The sequence below is a fragment of the Gymnogyps californianus genome, chromosome 2, assembly GCF_018139145.2.
Source record: "Gymnogyps californianus isolate 813 chromosome 2, ASM1813914v2, whole genome shotgun sequence".
Lineage (NCBI taxonomy): Eukaryota > Metazoa > Chordata > Aves > Accipitriformes > Cathartidae > Gymnogyps > Gymnogyps californianus.
Window position 1 is genome coordinate 161,038,010 of NC_059472.1, and position 18,446 is coordinate 161,056,455.

General features: G+C 38.1%; 1 protein-coding gene across 2 annotated transcripts in view; it reads left to right on the forward strand.

Annotated features, from left to right (window-relative positions):
* Window positions 1-18,446, forward strand: part of XYLB (xylulokinase) — a 91,369-nt gene that overhangs the window by 13,022 nt on the left and 59,901 nt on the right. For both annotated transcript variants that reach the window (XM_050892274.1, XM_050892273.1), the window contains exons 9-15: window positions 4,729-4,847; window positions 6,049-6,130; window positions 7,161-7,201; window positions 7,617-7,732; window positions 9,799-9,914; window positions 12,321-12,394; window positions 13,782-13,878. In XM_050892274.1, the coding sequence (XP_050748231.1) occupies window positions 4,729-4,847; window positions 6,049-6,130; window positions 7,161-7,201; window positions 7,617-7,732; window positions 9,799-9,914; window positions 12,321-12,394; window positions 13,782-13,878 (645 nt within the window). The remainder of the gene's footprint in view (window positions 1-4,728; window positions 4,848-6,048; window positions 6,131-7,160; window positions 7,202-7,616; window positions 7,733-9,798; window positions 9,915-12,320; window positions 12,395-13,781; window positions 13,879-18,446) is intronic.

Below are 18,446 nucleotides of genomic sequence, written 5' to 3' on the forward strand. Positions count from 1 at the left end.
ATCAAAGCACATAGGAAAAGGCAAGACACCTCAATTTTAGCTAATGGACAACTTATTCAATATCAAATCTCCCAGTTATACTTGAGACCTTAAAAATTGCAAGGCAATCTATGCTTATTTTGCAGCAGTTGTGAGATTATTACATCTATCTTCTGGTCCTGTTCTGTTAGCCATGTATTTTCACAGCTGAATTTTATTTTTTTGTGTATTATTGGCAACAGTAACTCTTTGGAGATTTGCACTTTGCTCCTCAGTAGGCCCAGATACTGAGCGCTTCAGCCGCACAGCAACCCACAGAACTAGCTCCATGTACTGTATTTCAGAGAGAGATGGTGAGATCTTCAAGGTACTTTTTCTGATAAAGAAATATGTTGATTTTTTGTTTTTCAGTGAGAGTGAAGTGTTAATTTTGATTCAAATGTTTAAAATCATAAGCATTAAAAAAAAAAAATCTTGGTTTTGGGGTTGGGTGTTGGTTTTTTTTTTTTTTTTTTGGTAATGTTACCTCTGCCTTTTCTACTTGGAAGCAAGTGGGGGAAAGCCGTGCTTCTTCAATTTCAGAACATGAAAATGTCTGTGTTTGATTGAAAACCAAAACATTTTAAACTGAAGAAAATGAAAATTTGCTTCATTGGTAAATTTTCTTAGAAAATGTTTTGCATTTTTCAAACAGCTCTAGGAGAGCCTGTTCTGTTACACCTCTGGATATTTCCAGAACTTGAATAAATGTTATCCACTGTTCAGAGCATGTAAGATTATTAAATCTTTGTGTGAAAAAAGAAGAGAACTAAGCAGGATGTTATAGTTCTCTTTATAAGACAAAAGATTTTTCGGCATTGTAAGCTATATTTTCTTGTTCGTTCCTTTCTTCTGTTAACATAATGAGAAAGAATTCTAATTCCAGTAATAAAGTATAATTATAAAGTATGCAGTGGTTATTTGGATCCAGCTGAAAAACTTGTTTTCTTGTCATTTACGATTTCTTGCAATTCACTTGATCTTTTACATTGCACCTGTATATTGTAGTTTAAAATGCATCTCAGAATAATGTTCAGATAATAGACCTATTCTTCATTTCTGTAGGTTTAACTTCAGGTCATATCATCTTTAAAAGACCCTGTCAAATTGTTTAGCTCTGCACAATAACTTACCTCTCTAAATTTGCAGGTTATTGTAGGAAATGTGCTATTCAGTTTCAGGGTTTTTTTTTTTTCTTTTTAAAGGTCCAATCTCATAAGGTTCAAATCACTCCTCGTGAATGGCTGAGCACCCTGGGTGATTGATTTAAAAAAAATCAAATTACATTCTGGTGGAATGAAGAATGATTTTCATTTATATTGTGCAGATGTTAAAAGTAAGATACATTTGGGACCTAAACAAGTTGAACACTTGAGGCATTGTTTCTTTTAGAAGACACCTTAAAGAACAGCAATTCAGCTCTTGACCTAGAGAAGCTTTATCTTTTGAAATGCTTTTCTAAGAGCCTTAGGCAAATCATAGCTTAGCATACTTGGTTTTGTTGTTCTATCAAACAAGGATGCTTTGAACTGAAGCCTTTTCAAAAGGAAGCGTGGTGGGCTGAATTTACTCCTAATGTAGCTTGTGTGGTGTCAGCAGAGTTACACTGCATATGATTTTAGCTCACTGAAAAGGCAGTCCAGAGTGCTGTAATACAGATGCACTTAACTGTTTATAAATATATGCAAATATTGATCTTTAGTTTGTTGATTAATAAAACCAGTTAGTCTGCATCGTTTGGTCTTTGTAATGAAAATGTTTGGATTTTTTCTTCCCCTCCCCAGTGTTGAAGCACTTATACTTTTGTATATATAGTAAATATTAGCAACTCCTGATTGTGCCCCTGGTCATGTTATGTTAAAAGTCAGTGATGCTTGCAGTGAAATACTGAATCCTATTCATCCACATATTGAACCTTTCCTCAGTCCTTACTAGACCATGGCCTTGGCTGTTGACCTTCATTGCTGATGGGGTATCCATTTGGAGTGACAAGTCGAAGGGTTGCCTTTGATTTTTGTTTTTTTTCCCCCTTAGTTCTCAGATTATTCCTTATTTCATATGTTGAACTTACTGGCGTAGATCATGACCAGAGGTGCTTGAGTTAGGAACTCACTGTGCATCACTTCTCGTGTAATCAAAGGAGAAAGAGAAGCGGTTCCAGGGAGCGTTCAGCTCTGGTTTTTACTTTCCACTGACTAGAGATTCTCATGCAAGTGCCCACAGTTGGATAAGATGAATCCAGGCCAACAGATTAATAGTTCTTGTAAAATAGTTGTTTCACATCTTTTAAATGAGTTTCTGAGGGCAGGGTAAATTAGCTCATCTTTCTTTTCTCAGGGCATATTAAAGTCTTTGTGCCACTGTATCTACCAGTCGATAAACTGAAGTGTTGTTTCTGTATAATATAAACTTAGACATTTTCAGTTATAAAGGTTAGTGTTTTTCCTGTTTTATGCAGGAAAGATTGGAGGCTGTCCTTATGTCTTGCAAAATTGCATTGGAGGATACTGGTTAAATGTTTCTCTAGGCTTGCGGGGTGGGGAGGGGAAAGGATTTTTTCCAAGAAACCCAGAGAAAACAACTACTAACCTTTCTCTAGTAAAATTCCTGTTTATTTAAAGATTCTGTTGCTCACTGATTAATTTAATTTAGCAAGGGGGTTCTTGGCCTTTTAAATTACGACTTTTCCAGGAAAATTTTTAGATTTACATATTTCCTCATAGAAAGCCCTGTTATGCCCGAGAGCTTGGGACACGAGGCTGCTTGTACCCTCTGCCTCCGGGAAGTGCGGACAGTGATGCTGAGCTCAGTTTACCCTGGAAGGACTCAGTTTACCCCTGGAAGGAGGGGATGGCTAGATTTAAGAGTAGTCTCACGTAGAGAACTGAGGGAAGCTGGAGTAAATCTTGCCATCTTTCCTTTTCTGTGAGTGGTAGCAATTTTGACAGCAGAAGAGGAGAATACACCTTTTGCCTGTGGGAGGCATGTTGCACTTTGTGCTCTGTCAAATTCCTGATATTGCATATAGGCCACATAAACCAGTGCATAATTTGTTAAGTGTGTTTAATTTGCCTGAAATGGGATTGACTGATTTTAATAAATTTAATTCTATTTTTTATGTTATTAAGTATAATCCAAATATCCTACTATTTGGCTTGGATTATTCCAGTGTCTCAGCTGGAGTGTGCAACACTTTTTGTTTACAACACTGTGTGAAGGACTAGGTCCAGACCTTGTTGATGGTGCTTAGGATTGGAGTGCACAAATATATACTTTATTTATAAATGTATTAAACTCATTATTAAGCCTATGTGAAAAAGGCTGGTGGGAGTTGATAGGGTGGGCTCATTTGTGCGTGCGTAACCAGCAGCAGTGTATGTATGTGGAGTGTTGCAGGCGTGTGCCCTTCTTCAGAATAAGAGCGTTACTAGAGCCTTGTGATGTGCTGGCTGAGATGTGGGTTGCATCCCTTCTCTTCCTCTGTGTCCCAGCATTGCAAGCATAGTCTTGTTCCACAGACACTGCATGTAGGGTCAACTTCACCATCTTTGTGTTTTAAAAAGCTTAAAGATGTATTGAATGGAAGTAAATGTCAGGTTTTCCACTGTGCTCAGCTGAGTGTGGCTGTGTTTCTGAGATAAATAAGTCGTGGGCTAAACGGTCTTTGAAATGAAAATGTTGTTAATCTAGAATAAGACTAATATGTCCCTGAACAGTACTAACCAGAAACACATACAGATTTTCAAGTCTAATGAAATGTGCAATTAAAGGCATCTTAGAAACATAAGCAAGGCATGTAGAGTGCTCAGTATGTTATGTAGATTCGGCCACTAACCAACTTCAATTAACTTTTAAACCACCAATAAAATAGTGAGGAAGAGGCAATGAGAAACCAAACCAAAACTGCACAGGCCTTCCTCAGATCTAGTGATATTTCTGGTGAGGAAATAGGTGACCAAATCAGTTATCTAGGTTTTTGCAGCCCATAATTCAGTTCACAGAATCTAGACTTCAGAGGTGTTGCACGCTTGCAGGTGTTGCGGATTTCAGTTGGGCTATTCAGCATTTCTGAAAATCATGACTTTCGTATTCAAAGCTGGACTTTCCAAACTAGCCTCAAATTAGAGGCTACATCTGACAATTTGACCTCTTGCTTTTTTTTTTTTTTTGACTTCTAAGCCTTTATTTTGTCATCTCTGAAGAAGGAAACATTGATATGGAAGAAGATTAGTCAGCATGGATTTAGATGCTTATATGATACTCTGCCTAAAGGTAGGAGTAGTGTAAAGCCAAACCACCCAGGGGGGAATTTCGTCATTGTTAGGTCTCAGGTGAGCACAACACACCTTCAAGTGACATTGCTGCATCACCTTTAGATAGTTGTAGTGAAGTCTTTGTCTAAGGTGGAAGATTTGGGGAGGAGTTGATGGGGAGGCATCCATGTTCTTCTTTTTGCTCTTAATTTGGGAATAACTGAATTGTCTAGTGCATTGTGCATCAGAGAAGCCTTTTCTGTTACCTTTACAGGTGAAAGCTATCCAGAGGCTGAATTATCAGTATCTTTTATGCTTAGAAGAGCTGAAACCTTTCTCTTTGAATGTAAAATACGAATCTGTAAATTTTCTGTTGCCTGTAACGAGGTGGAATTTTCTGATACAGTACTGTCTTGTGTTTAATGATATATGCTTCCTGTTTTGATCTGCCTTGTAGGTTCTGGTATGAACTTGCTGCAGATTTGGGAAAAGGTGTGGTCAGTGTCCTGCCTTGATGCTTGTGCACCTGGATTAGAGGAGAAACTAGGATGCCCTGTACCATCCCATTCAGTCCTGGTATGTGCCTGTCTAGAAGAGTTGTAAGCAACAAATAGGGCTTTGTGCTGAGAGTTCTGCTAATAGAACTTTCTTGGAGTGTATTTGTGTGCGCGCGCGCGCGTGCATGCACAGTTATCCTCAGAGCTACGCTGCTTGATTTAATATTTCCAGGTGTGTTGTGAATGTGTATGCCAGAGCAGAAACAGACATCTTTGAAAGCTGCTAGCTGGCATCTGTCATAGCTTTCATCATTGATCTCCTTGGATTCTTGCATGCCCTGGGCTATGATGAGAAAAGTTTTGGTAGATGCTCCAGTGATAAGAATCTTTGGGGTCCCCTCCCATGCCCACAAGCACCTGGTCACTGTAGAACTGTGCACAGTATTTTATTACTGCAGAAACAGAACCCAACATTTGCATTTCTTGACAGAGACCTTGTTTTAAACTGTTTGTAGAGTTAGTGAGGTAATCTTTGTGAATAATTTGGGATATTTAAAGCTCCTCAGTTCATGTAGCGTAATGGTGAAATCAAATCAAGCCGCACATCTCTTAAAGTGAATGAATTTAGTCTTCCTACCCAGCACAGAAAAAGCTATTGCTTTAGCTGGTGCACATGTAAGAGAGTGTAGACACCCATCACCTGATCCCTCTGAATTCAGTGCTGATCTTCTGTAATGGGGAGGAACACATAAAAAATCCTTATAGATGTCCTTGTATTTTTTACGGATAGTTTTCTTCTTCTGTCTTTTCTGTATGGCTACCAAATGTGGCTTAAAAGAATACAGTTCTTGACCCCTAAAATAATAGGGGTCATATTCCAGCATTTGATGTTGTGATGTATATTAATGTTGTGTTTCCTCTTATGTTTGCTTTGAATTTCTAATTTCTATGTATTAATATTCATGTATGTGTGCAAAACAGATGGATGTGTTTATGTTACTTGATTTGAATAACTGGAGAAAGACCCAAAGCTAAAATGCTACTATTTACTTAACCTCTTTCAAAATCTAATCTGAGAATATTTCTGTGAGGATCTCAACAACAAAAAAATTGGGTTAAAAATCTTTAAAATAGTCATTCATACCTTAAATACACAGAAATGATTATTGTAGCTACTCTGGGGTTTTTCAGTTCTATGGTACGGCACATTATGTCATACATTGCAAGATCACTTTCCATTTTTTGAGCTTTTTTCCCTCTCTCTTTCTTTCTTTCCTTAGGGGCCCATTTCTCCATATTATAGTCAGCGTTATGGGTTTAGCCCAGACTGTAAAATAGTAGCATTTACAGGAGACAATCCAGGTGAGATGATTAAATGTATAAGATTCAGTGAATATCATTATGAATGTACTAAAATTGTAAATCAATCTCATTGATTCTCAGATGCTCCCTATACAGTGAAAGAATACCGTGTTTATCAGCATTAATACCTTTTTCCAACAGCCTTCCATTACTGATTCTTCTGAGATATAGACATCTTGGATAAGCTGGGTATGACAAATGAATTCTCTTTTGCCTAGTAATTAGAGGTGACTTCATTTGCCTCTTGATAACTTCGGTTTTGGTTTGCCTGCCCCTAAGAAACTATTCTTACTATGAACTGCTAACATTTAAACTTAGAAAATATGAATTAAAAAATTGCTGTTGTATCTTTTCAAGCAAAAAGGTGGAGATGGACCTCATAGCCTTTCTCTGAGAATTAGAGCTGTCCTTTTGTCAGACTGATAGATCTCAGTATAAGGGAAGGTGTTAATTTAGAGTCATTTTTTTGAATCCTGGAGACTGTTTCAGTGTAGAGCAAATTTGTCTGTTTCTCAAGACTGTGAAAATAAAATACTTACCCATATTACAGTAGTAAATGCAGGTTTAAATCAAGATGGAGCCTTCATCATGGCATTTTTTACATTCATATTCTGGGAGATGGTTAAACCCTGCATTTCCCGAAAGTCCAGTTTTTCTTCTAGAGATTCAAATCCAGCTTAGTCCAATAAATATGTGAGTAGTCTGATGTAAGTGGGAGTGTTTCTCTTTTAAAGTGTGTTATTAAGTAAGGGTCCACTGTATTTAAAACCTGAATACATAAAACAGTAGATAATCATGCAGTTCCATAGTCTTTTGTCTTGAACATTTTGATTTTGTTAAAAATCACTCCCTCACCCAAATGCTTTGCCCATCTTTTACAGTGTATAGGCCAAGGCCATCATGAGCATATTTGCCATTTATATTATACTTTGAGGTGGTGAATGTGATGTATTATGATGTCTCATACAACATGCTATAATTGAGTCAAACAAGTAACTTTTTCTCTGGTATTCTGACTTTTTGCTTTCAGCATCATTGGCAGGGATGAGACTTCAAGAAGGAGATATTGCAGTAAGTCAAAACATACTCCTGAAAACTGTCCATATCCCCAAATAAATGAAATAAATGAAATGTAAAATAGCTGTAGGTTATCAGTTAAATTTATCTGCTAGTGTTGATTTTCTGTTTATTGGATTCACGCTTGTTTTATTTCTATCAATCTGTAAGCTGCCTGAAAGATTTTAAGTAAACTCTTGTGACTATTTTTAACTAATGTTCCAGACATTAAAACCTAAGTCTCTATCTAGTATGTATTTCACTGGCCTGACAATCTAAGTCAGAGCTAGCTTCAACACAAATCCAATTGACTTAATGTGTAATTTAAAAACAATTAGTGGTAATAACAAATGGTTTTAATTTAATTTCTGTATTGCTTTCCATGCACATTGTGATAATGCTTCAATTATTTTTTTTTTTTCCCCTCCAGATTAGCCTTGGCACAAGTGACACATTGTTTCTGTGGATCCAAGAACCAACTCCTGCCTTAGAAGGTCATATCCTCTGCAATCCTGTTGATTCTCAAACATATATGGCACTTTTATGGTAATATCATTTATTTTTTGTACATCTGGGATCAATAATATAGAATTCTTTCTCTGTGTTAGTGTTTTTTATTTCTTTTGCAAAATGATAATGAATAGAACATTCAGCATTCTGTACGGTATATGGCAATCTACTGCTGAAACATTTGCATCAGTGTTATAGCATTCCTGTTGTTTAATTTGAGTAACTGAAACTGCAGAGTTGTGGAGGATAAATTCTCATGGCAATAAAAAGCTGAAATTATTTTTACATATACATAGAGCCAGTTCACTATGAATCTAAGGTAATACATTTAATGTACAGGAATAACAATCTTCTGAAATATAATAATGTGAAATGTCAGAAGCTTGACCAGGCTGTATAACTTCTGTGCTCTTCTAGTGGTCCAGAGGGGACATAACGGGGCAGGTGAAGATTCCCTTTTCAGAGAGGAGTGTAATCAGTGCTGTTCAGGGATGTATTAGGCTGTGCATGTGGAAAATACTGAGATCTCAAGAAACCCAGCTGAGAGAATGATCCCCATGGTAGCTTTTGGCTGCTGTGATTCGGGAATTGTTTGGCCCCTCGCCAGCCAAGTAAGTGGAAAGGTGGCCTGAAGCTATGTTTTCCCTCACTGAGTCACTGTATTCAGGGTAAAAATTTCCAAAACAGGTCATAGTGTTTAGGCAAATATTTACAAGTAATGTGCAGATAAATTTTGAGTCTAAATCCCCTGGATTGTAGGTGCTTGAAACTCAAAACTTCAGCAAAGCTCAAATCTGCCCTTTAACCATCATGTTGAGTCTTACCTGTACAGTAATAGGATGCTGTGGATGACAGTGGGAACAGTGTTCATGAAGTTGAGTTCAAAAGCATGATGTCAATTGCAAGTTACTGAGTTTCATAGTATGATTTCCCAGCAGTTGTTTGGGTTTTTTTTTTTTTTTTTTTTTTTTTTTTTTTAAGTTTTGCATTCAAGTTTCTCTTTTACCCAGTATTTTTCCCAGCAAGGAGATGCTGAGGCATTTTTCTGAATAACTGTTATACTGCCATTCTTTTACTGCAGCCTAACGTGCAGAAGGCCAAACCTGCCTTTCAGAACACAAGATATTTCTGTAGCCATGCAGATATAAAGAGTTTCTGTTCCTCCTGCCTAGCCATTTCTGCCCTGACACTGCCCCTTTTGCACCAATGTCCCTTTATTTCTAGAATATTAGAGTTAACAGGGGACCCTCAGTTAGTAGAAAAAGAGTGCCTGAGCTACCAGACAGAGTATTTGTACAGAAAACTCGAGTAACTTCAGCTGCTGCTACCAAGCAAGTTCAGTAATTTCCTTGCCCTCTTTCTGGATATTTCTGTGCCTTTCCTGCTGAGTTGCTCTGATAACTCCGTGCTGGAGAGTATTCAAACTGCTTTCCTCTGGGTATGAGTCCAATGTTGCAGTATTTTGCAGGAGTGTTATATTGACGGAGGAGGCAAAGGAGGTGACTGCATAAAGGGTGCAAAGACCATAAACACTGAACAGACGCATATTTTACAGCATGGTTTACTGGCTCTGGACCAGAACCGTGCAGATGCAGCTGTGGTGTTTTCCTTTGCCAGATCCTGGTACGGAGCTAGACCTCATAAGTCTTCTTGGACCCAACCTGTCTGCATACCGGTACCATGCTCCTGAAATCATAAATGCAATGTAGAGATGCTCTTGCTCCTCCTTGCAGAGTCATCTCAGAGTGAGCTTTTTAGCGCTGTGTCAGAGAACTTCTCTGAGGAGATGTCTTAGCTGTTCAGAGCTAGCCTGGGTTTAGCGTGGCCTGCCAGACTGGATCTAAGCTGACTCACTGGAGAGATGTATACCAACATCTCTGCACTGTGTTCCTCAACACGTCCTGTAATATTTGTTTTCTCTTTTACCTAGTTTTCTCGCTCTCTATCTTTTTCCGTAATGAAGAAGTGATTGTATCTTTTAGCTTGCCTAGCTTTATTGAGCTGATACAATAAACACCAATATCGAGTAAAACAACAAATTGCTTTAAAAATGTAGAGCCAAATGTTTTGGAAAATGCATATGGTATGTTTGTGTGTTTCAGTTTTAAGAATGGCTCTCTGATGAGAGAGAGGATCAGAGATGACTGTGCTTCAGGCTCCTGGGATGAATTCTCCAAAGCCTTATCATCTACTGTTGCTGGAAACAATGGAAACTTGGGTATGAGCCTTAGCAGGGGCTGGGAGTTCCAGGGTTTGCTTAGACATGTACTTGAGTGGGTGTTGCACCTACTTCTTACTTGGGTCATGAAAAAGGCTGAGAATTAAGTTAACTAGAGCAAGAGAAATGCCTAATGTGTACTTAGAAATGCTCTGTTGGCAGGCTAAGTGTCATGATAGTATTTTCCTTCAATATTCACTAAATAAGAATTATATTTATGGAGCTGTTTTGGTCATTGAAAGGGTGTTAGTAGCATCTTAGCTGTAGAATGTTTAAAACCAGTAATTTCTGAAGGAGACTTTCATTAAAGTTTGTTTCTTTTTCTGAAGACTCAAACCAAGTGAATTACGTAGCTCCATATTATTTCTTTCTCAGTCATTACTCTAGAATCTTATTCATGCATGTGAACAAAGCAGTAATGTCAAGTGATACCCAGATTTCCTGCGTTTTTCCCAATGTATGTCACAGAGACATTTCATCCCTGTTTTTTCCCCACGTTATGGTAAATGAATGAAATGAAACAAAATTATGATGATGGAAATATTTTAAAAATCTAAATAAACGCATGTGTTTGAAGTTTTACATTATTTTCCTTCCTACAGTTTAACACTGTACAAGTGTAGTATATAGCTCTGAAATAAATTACTGAAAGGTGAGCATATGTGTAATCAAGATTAAAATTTAAGCATTGCAGAGCTGGATTTGAAATCATCACCATCATCCTAGATCTGAATTGATGTGAGTAAAATTAATTTAAAAACCGTAGGTAGCAAAGTTTTTAAATGTAGATATTTAAGCTATAGAAGACTTCACTCCTTAGGAAAGTGACTTTAAGATACAGTTTCTTGACACTGTGAGATTAGCACTGCTTTTTCATTTTTAGAAGCTCTGTTGTCTGTCAAATCCAGTCTCTGTGGGGTATTAAAATGACCAGGAATCTCTTTTCACTAGAAGACAAATCAATTCAGGTGTTTCAGAAAATGGGAAGAAGTTATTCCAAAACCCAGAAGTCAGCCACTTTAGACAGTATTAAAAAAATTGGAAGTTGATGAAAATATTGTTACTGATTTCAAGGATACCAGGACACTGCCTTAAAGTTTAAAAATTTGTATTACAGTATATTCACTTGGATATCTCAGTCCCCTATAAAACGGGTGTTTCGTGAAAGTCGTGGTCAATAACCTGTATGCTTGGATAACCTCTGGGTATACCTGTAAAAACACAGTAATCTCCATAATCTGAGTTCCTGAGGGAAGCAGAGCAACGGAGTAACTGGTTAGGCACCTTTCCTTTTCTCACTAGTTCCCTGCACTGCCTGTTGTGTGAGAAGATGCCCCTGCAGAGGTTTGGAGATGGGCAGAGGCAGCTGCTAGGGTGAGGTTGGGATGATGAGTAACAGGAGTAGCAAACAGGGAAGGAGGAGAAGTGACCGCACGAGGGTCCTGTTGTGTCTGGGAGGTACCTGAGAAGCCTGAGAAAACCAGCAAGTTTTCTTGAAGACCTTATCTGCCAGATTCAAGGTGGCAGCAGGGTCAGAAAGGAAATTTTGGGATATACATCCCCTGGCAGGGCCTGCAGATCTGTAACCCACAGTGTTGCTTACTGGCAGGTTTTCAGAATGTTTAACCAAAAAGGTTATGTGTGCTAAAGCACAGTACTATTTTTGGGGTTTTTTGGCTAATAATCATAGGGCTCCTAGGGCAACATACTCTTGTTCCAAGGTCTGAACCTTAGAAACTCTCCTTAGTTTCTTAGCTATTCTGTTCAGTTTTTCTGTCCTCGTTTTCTTTTTTTGTCTCCTTTCTTGAATATCTTTTCTGACCAACCCTTCTTGCCATCAACACAAAAGAAATCTTTTTCACGCTTTTTGTCTAGCTGTCTACAAAGCATTACTGCATTTCTTCAGATCTCATCAAAACTATTCAGAGACCAGCTCTGCTTCATGACTTACTTAAAATATCTGATGTTCTCTAATAAGCTCATGAAATCTAATGAAGTGTTCCAGTATTCCTGTACTCACCATTTTTTCTGTTTTGTTTTTTTTTCTTTTCTTTCACCCTTGCATATGACCTACTGAAACTATTTCTGAGATGTGTTATATATTATCTGTGTTACTTGCATGTGTGTGTTCTGGTGGATGTGTGCTCTTTTGTAGGCTTGTTGTTTATTATATTGCTTGGATGCCTAGAGCCAGACATGCTTAAGATCCACATTTTTGTAAACTGAAAGTAGTTAAATTCCATAAATGTGTGGACTGAAATTGGTTAAGAAACAGGCTGTATGGTGACTCAAATGTCTTTCCAAATATGTGATAAACATTTATCATAATTTTAGCTGTGTGCTGAAATAAGATTCCAGCTTTGGGTTAGGAGCAAACATGACACTCTTTAATGTTCCTTGATGCAGGTTTCTACTTTGATGTGATGGAAATTACTCCTGAAGCAACTGGGATTCACAGATTCAACAGAGACAACCAAAAGGTAGTAATAAACTAGTTTAACGTCTCAAACCTTGAAGGAGTACTGTCAAGGCTTGAAATCTTTGCCATTATCTTTTTTTTTTTTTTCTTTTTTTCTCTGAGATACTTGCTTTCAAGTTTCATTTATTGATGCAAGTCTCTGGGATGATTTTCATAAGCAAGTACTTGGTCTGTAGCTGGAGAGTATTTACAGTGCAAAGTCTGAACTAGAACTTTTACGGTATTTTTTTTAGGAAATATTTCCTTTACTGGAAAATGCGGATTTACTGAAACCAACACTGTTTTTGAAACAGGATTAACTTTAAGCTTATTGAGAGCTTAGTACACTTACATGACTTAGTCTCCATCTTCTAAGTTTCAGACACACAGATAAGGATGTGTTGAAACTTTAGGCTATAATATTTTGTCTTTTATCTTGCTCTAAATGTGTATGTAAAGAGCCCATTTTGCTGTCCTACATGTCTTGGAGTAACCTACAAGCTACATAGTGGTATGTAAGTAAACACAGGCTCAAGTCCAATTGGAATTAAAATAGAAATTATGTTATGGAAAAGAAAGTTCTTTGTATCTTTTTTTCTTTTTTTCTTTTGAGGAATGGATGTTGTTTAAATGTCTGGCTTTCTGGGTGGTACTGAAACTCAAGAGATGTCTTTGATCAATCATGACTCCCAGTCGATTAGACCTCACCTAGGTGAACAGAGATTGATACTATCTTGTGTTTGCAGTGTAGCACTAGTCTCTTAAATGCTGTTTAAAGGAATGCTTAATCACTTCTAGCTGTTATACAAGTTGTAGGCACTTATTGTAGTGCATGGCAAAACTCAACTTCTTGTGAAAGATTCTTTGTATTTGTTTGTAGTTCAGTATTTTCCTACTTCTGTTGCCTTTCTCATATTCTGGTTGATGAAAGGACAGAAAAATGTTATATATAGAAACTAAATAAATTAATGAAAAGATTACATGGTTTCACTTTTGTGCAGACAGAAATAGATTTAAACTTTTGTGACACTGCTTAATGCATCTGAATTTTATCTACTTGCTTTAATTTTATATTTTTGAGATACTGATTCTTAAGCAGCCTTTGATGCTGGGAAATGCATAGAGAAGAGTTTACAACTTGCAACAGAACGTTTTTCCATCGTGCGCTGATTTCAAGTTTGGTGGATTTGCCAACAGCACCGAGGTTATGGGTTGCGTTCTCTGTCATGAGTCTTTAGGTCCATCTTGTGTGTGTGAGTGAAGAACTGGGCCTCATTGAAAGCAGACTTCAGGGTGAAGACAAGGATAATCAACTATGAATCTCTCTTGTGTTTTTAACCAATCTCCAGCTTGGCACTGTATACAGTGTAAGGTGCTTGTTAACTTAATGTATTCCCTCTTTGATACAGGTTTCAGACTTTCCAAAGGAGGTGGAAATACGAGCGTTGATTGAAGGGCAGTTCATGGCCAAGAGGATTCATGCTGAAAAGCTGGGATATAAAGTCAGTAAGTATGATGGAAAGCTGCAGAACTAATGGCGCTAGAGATCAAACACAAAGATAGGAGTCCCGACAGTAATGTCAGTATTGTGATTCTTGTCCTGCCTGATCGTTACAGAAACCGGTGTGAATTCTAAATTAGCCTCCTGGAAAAATTTTTGACCGTGTGTTGGGGGCAAGTTTTTGCAGATGTTAACTTTAGAAGGACCAATGGTTTAACTTTAAGATGACTTCTTTTTCAAGCGTTCTTGCTGTTTCATTGTTACTGAGCTGCATTGTCAATTTTTAAATAAGAGTTTGGGCTTCGATAGCTTGTTATGTGAAAAGAAGACCAGCTTTCTGCCTAAAGCACAAGACTGTAACTCAAAATCTGAAATCTGTATTCAGTTCCCGGATCTAACGTAAGCTGATCACTTAGCTCTTTACCTCAGTTTTCTGTTAATAAAGCAGAAGCCCTTTCCCTGTCTTGTGATTTAGAAAGCAAGAGATCCTGCTTCCTAGAATTTGTAATATGAATAGTGTTTAGCACATTGGAACAACAAAATCAGCCAATATTTTACCTATAGAAGTGGGATCAGATCATTACTAGCTGTGCAATTCTACAAAAATAATACAGGCAAGTTGGTAAGATGTTTTATTGGCATGTTCTGTCAGTGTATCAGCCAGTGGCATCTTAAAAAATACTGATTTAACTCATCGTGAGGGTTTTTAACCGGTGTTTTATTTTTTAAAATCGTATTGTTTTTATTTACATCCTGGCCTCCTCCTTTACAAGCCAATCCTGACCTCCTCCTTTACAAGCCATTGCTTGACTCCTACCTCCAGGCTTTTATCCATAATCATGAAGGATAGAATTTTTTTATTTTTAAGAGAGAACTCTAGGAGCTGAAAGTTGAGAAAATATAGAGATACTGGTACAAATCACAAGGCTTGGCAACACCACCTCATAAATTTACGCTGTAAAGGTTTTCCTGTTATGTATTTTCTTATATACTTGAAACCATATTTATTTGGGCAGGTTATTTATGGAGACAGGCAGAGATTCAAATAGATTGTGTTTAAAATACCTGTTTATCCTTCATTCTTAGATTCTGCTGCACCAAAACTTGGCTTACATAGCCTAGAAGGCTCATGGCTGAAGAGGATACTTTTGCAGTCTGTAAATGTCAGGGGTCAGACAACCACCAGCGTGCGAGAAGAACTATTTAAGATATCAGACAACTCTAACACAGAAACAAATGGGTAGAAATTTATCTGTAAATACATTTAGGCCAAGTAGGACAGCCAAAAACCTAACTAGTTTTAGGATGTGGCTTAAGAAGCTTTAAAAACTATGGTTTTGTTTTTTTTTCCCCCCCGCCCTCTTAATGCTGTAGATGTCTACAGTAAAAAGGAGATGGATGTGATTGCGTTGTGTTCTGTAGATTCCTTGGAACCTTGTATGCTTTTGTTTTGTTGCATCCCAAGGGTCTTTTAGGTATTTGGTAACTAACAAATGAGTTGCTTTAAAAAAGAACTGCTGTACGTAGTGTAGGCTGTATGCATCTCCCACTTTTCCTTAGTGGTATTGTTTAAATGTCATATTCTGTTATTTGTGTAGTGATGGCAGGCTTACATCTGCATTTGTTGTGTGACAGCTCTGAAAACAGGGTGTGTTCTGAATGTGTTTCAGGGTACAAATGAGCATTGTGGGAATTACTCTGGTATTGCCAGACTTTCTCTTGTTTAATAGCTGCTGTTTTTCAGGCTGCTTTTTTGTTTTTAATGTGATTTAAAAGCTTATTTATCTTTTGGATGAAATATACAGTCAGGACCCTTGTGTTTATGCAATTCCTTTTAGGCCTTGTCTACGTGGGGAATTTACTTTGATTTTTCCAGGAATCAAGCTGATCTACATTCAGAAACATAACCACAGCAGTGTAAATCTTGGCTTTTTTTGTTGCTTACACCAATGGGAGAATACAGTAATAACTGCTCACAAGATGTGGAAAGTTATATGATGACACCTATTAAATTGATCTGTAACAGAAATGGAAGTGACACGGTCAGTCACAATAAATGCTTTGCTTTGGTGTCCTGAGGTTTGTGTGGTGCCATCTCAGTGGTGCAAATGAGTCAGAAACCTGGCTAAGAATTTCCCTAGCTCTGGCACCAAGGTGCTGGAAAATCATTTTGGCAGTCATGAACGTGCCTCTCTGTTCTTGGTCCAAATGCAGTTTGGATGACTCTAATCTGACAAGCAGCAGTGTATGTGGAAGAGAATTTTGTAAAAATAAATAAATAAAAATCAGTCATATAGAGTTCTTGGTTATGCACTGTGAACATGACAAACATTAGATAATCCCTTAGAATTTACTTTCAGTTAATGAATATATTATCTTGCTAGGAGCAGTATTTTGAATCCTCGGTCTAGCTAGCGCTGCAGGAAGAAGTGCAGTGATGCTGAAAGAGTGTTTTATATGTGAGGTTTTGTTCCCAGTTGGATGTGTCCAGTATGTTATAGATCTTATATAAATTACAAATAATATTTTAAAAACACCCTTAAAACAGCTCTTCGGGTGCTGTTTGTGCTTGCCTGCAAGCATGTGCACAGGTTTCAGTGCGGCTCGTGTGCCAGTAGAGGGCAGGGGATTCTGTCTCACGATTCTTTTCTTTGGGGCTGGGATGTGTGTGTCAGCCTTGGTTCGAAAATGGCACAGAGTCACCAGATGATCCTTAGGAGAAAAGTTAAACCTTACATTAATTGTGATTTAAGGGTTTTAAAAGTGTGTGTCACTCTGTTCTAATTGCTCTAATCTTTCTCAATCAGATTTCAGGGGAAATCATTCAGTAACACCCTGTATCCTGTTTTGCTTATGTGCTTAAGAGGTGGACAGAGCGTTGTGATCTAGAAACAAACAAGTGAAGTTTGGTCTGTCCCTGTTGTTTACATCCTCTAATTCAGAGATTCGTGCAGATAAGGTGAAGGTTTGCTGTTCTGCCTTTATTTTCCTGAATTTCGATTGTATCATAAACACCTCCTGTTTTGTTACTTCCTTTTTCTGCTTGCAGCCATCCCCTTTTGAAAGCCAAACTCACAACTGGAGTTCAGAGACTGGTCATACAGACATGCTTGCTGCATGGTTTGGGGACTCTCTGAAGTCAAAACCATGGTGACTTTATAGAGAAATGACAGTGTCTGCAGCTCAGTGACACAGGTGATCACAGCAGCTCTAAAGCTGTCAGTGGTTCAGAGTGATCTGACAGTATATACTTCAATAATCTTGACGATCACTTCAGAGTTGCTTCTATTCCTGATCAGGCAATCCTAAAGTTCATCCTAAAATTGACACTGACTGGAGAATGTTGCAGTGGTCCTTGCTTGGACCTAGTGAAGTTGTCCTGGTGAAGACCCATGAAACTGATTATTCTTGGGAGAAAAATCTACTCCTGTGCCCACTGATGGGTGAGGTAAATATTGCCATGAGGTATGTTATGTATGCTGAAGGAAAACAGAATACAGAGGTAGGGGTTCTGGTGTTGATCACACATGTAGTCAATAGATATTTAAATGATGTGCTGGTCTACAGTGTAGAAACCTTCATGTCAATGGTAATCTGAGCACTAAGTCTATACATACTGGGTCAGGTGTGTGCTAGAGTTTTGTTAAATAAGCTTTTGTGGGACTGCAGCAGCAATTAATAAATCCTGCTTTGTAGGTAGGCTGATTATCTGGGGTGGGGTCTGTGTTGAAGCTATTAGCTTTGGACAGGGCTTTCTGCCTTCACATTGTTGGGCCTGTCAGTGAGTTCATAGTATGCCAGTTGCCTGATGTGCTGTTCATGTCACATTTATACCTTTAGGAATCTGATTCCGCCATCTAACTGTCATCAGCAGAGGGAGATGGATAGAAGGTACCACGTTTTACAAGCGCAAGCTTTGTCCATAAAATCCTGTGTCTCTGTTTATTATGTAATTTACAGTTTCTTACATACATAAATCCATCACTTGCAAATAATGTTGGTGCCCTGAATTCTACTGACTGTACTTGGTGCTTAAGTACTGGCTGGGGTGACACAGACATGCCCCTGGCTTTGCACTGGTGTAAGAATGAGCCAATTTTTTTCCTTAACTGCTACATGTTACTGGTGTTTCAAATGGGTGGAAGTACATCTTTCTGATTGGATGTACAGCAGAATGCATTCTTAAACAAAACAGCAGTCCTGCAGTGCTAGGAAAGAAAGGGAAATATCAGAGCATGCTGACTTCTCAGTAGTTAGAGGGGGAACTTACATTTTCTGAAGAACTCAGTCTAAGATTACATGAGCGCAAACTCCAAGGTGCCAAATTTCCTTTTTCTTCAGGTGGTCTTTTCTTCTGATGCTCTCTTCAGCAGGTTGAAGGTAGTAATAATGTGTGGCTCTTTGTCTGCAGGGAAGGCAGTCTGATAGAGTGAGGGGAGTTCAGAAAATATCAAATAGTATAACATGGAGCAGTTGTGTTTCATCATTCACGTTGTCATGTGGAGGCACAGAAACCCGAAGGTGAGGCGTGAGGCTGTCACTTTACAGTGAAGTGTTGGTCCATTGGAGGATG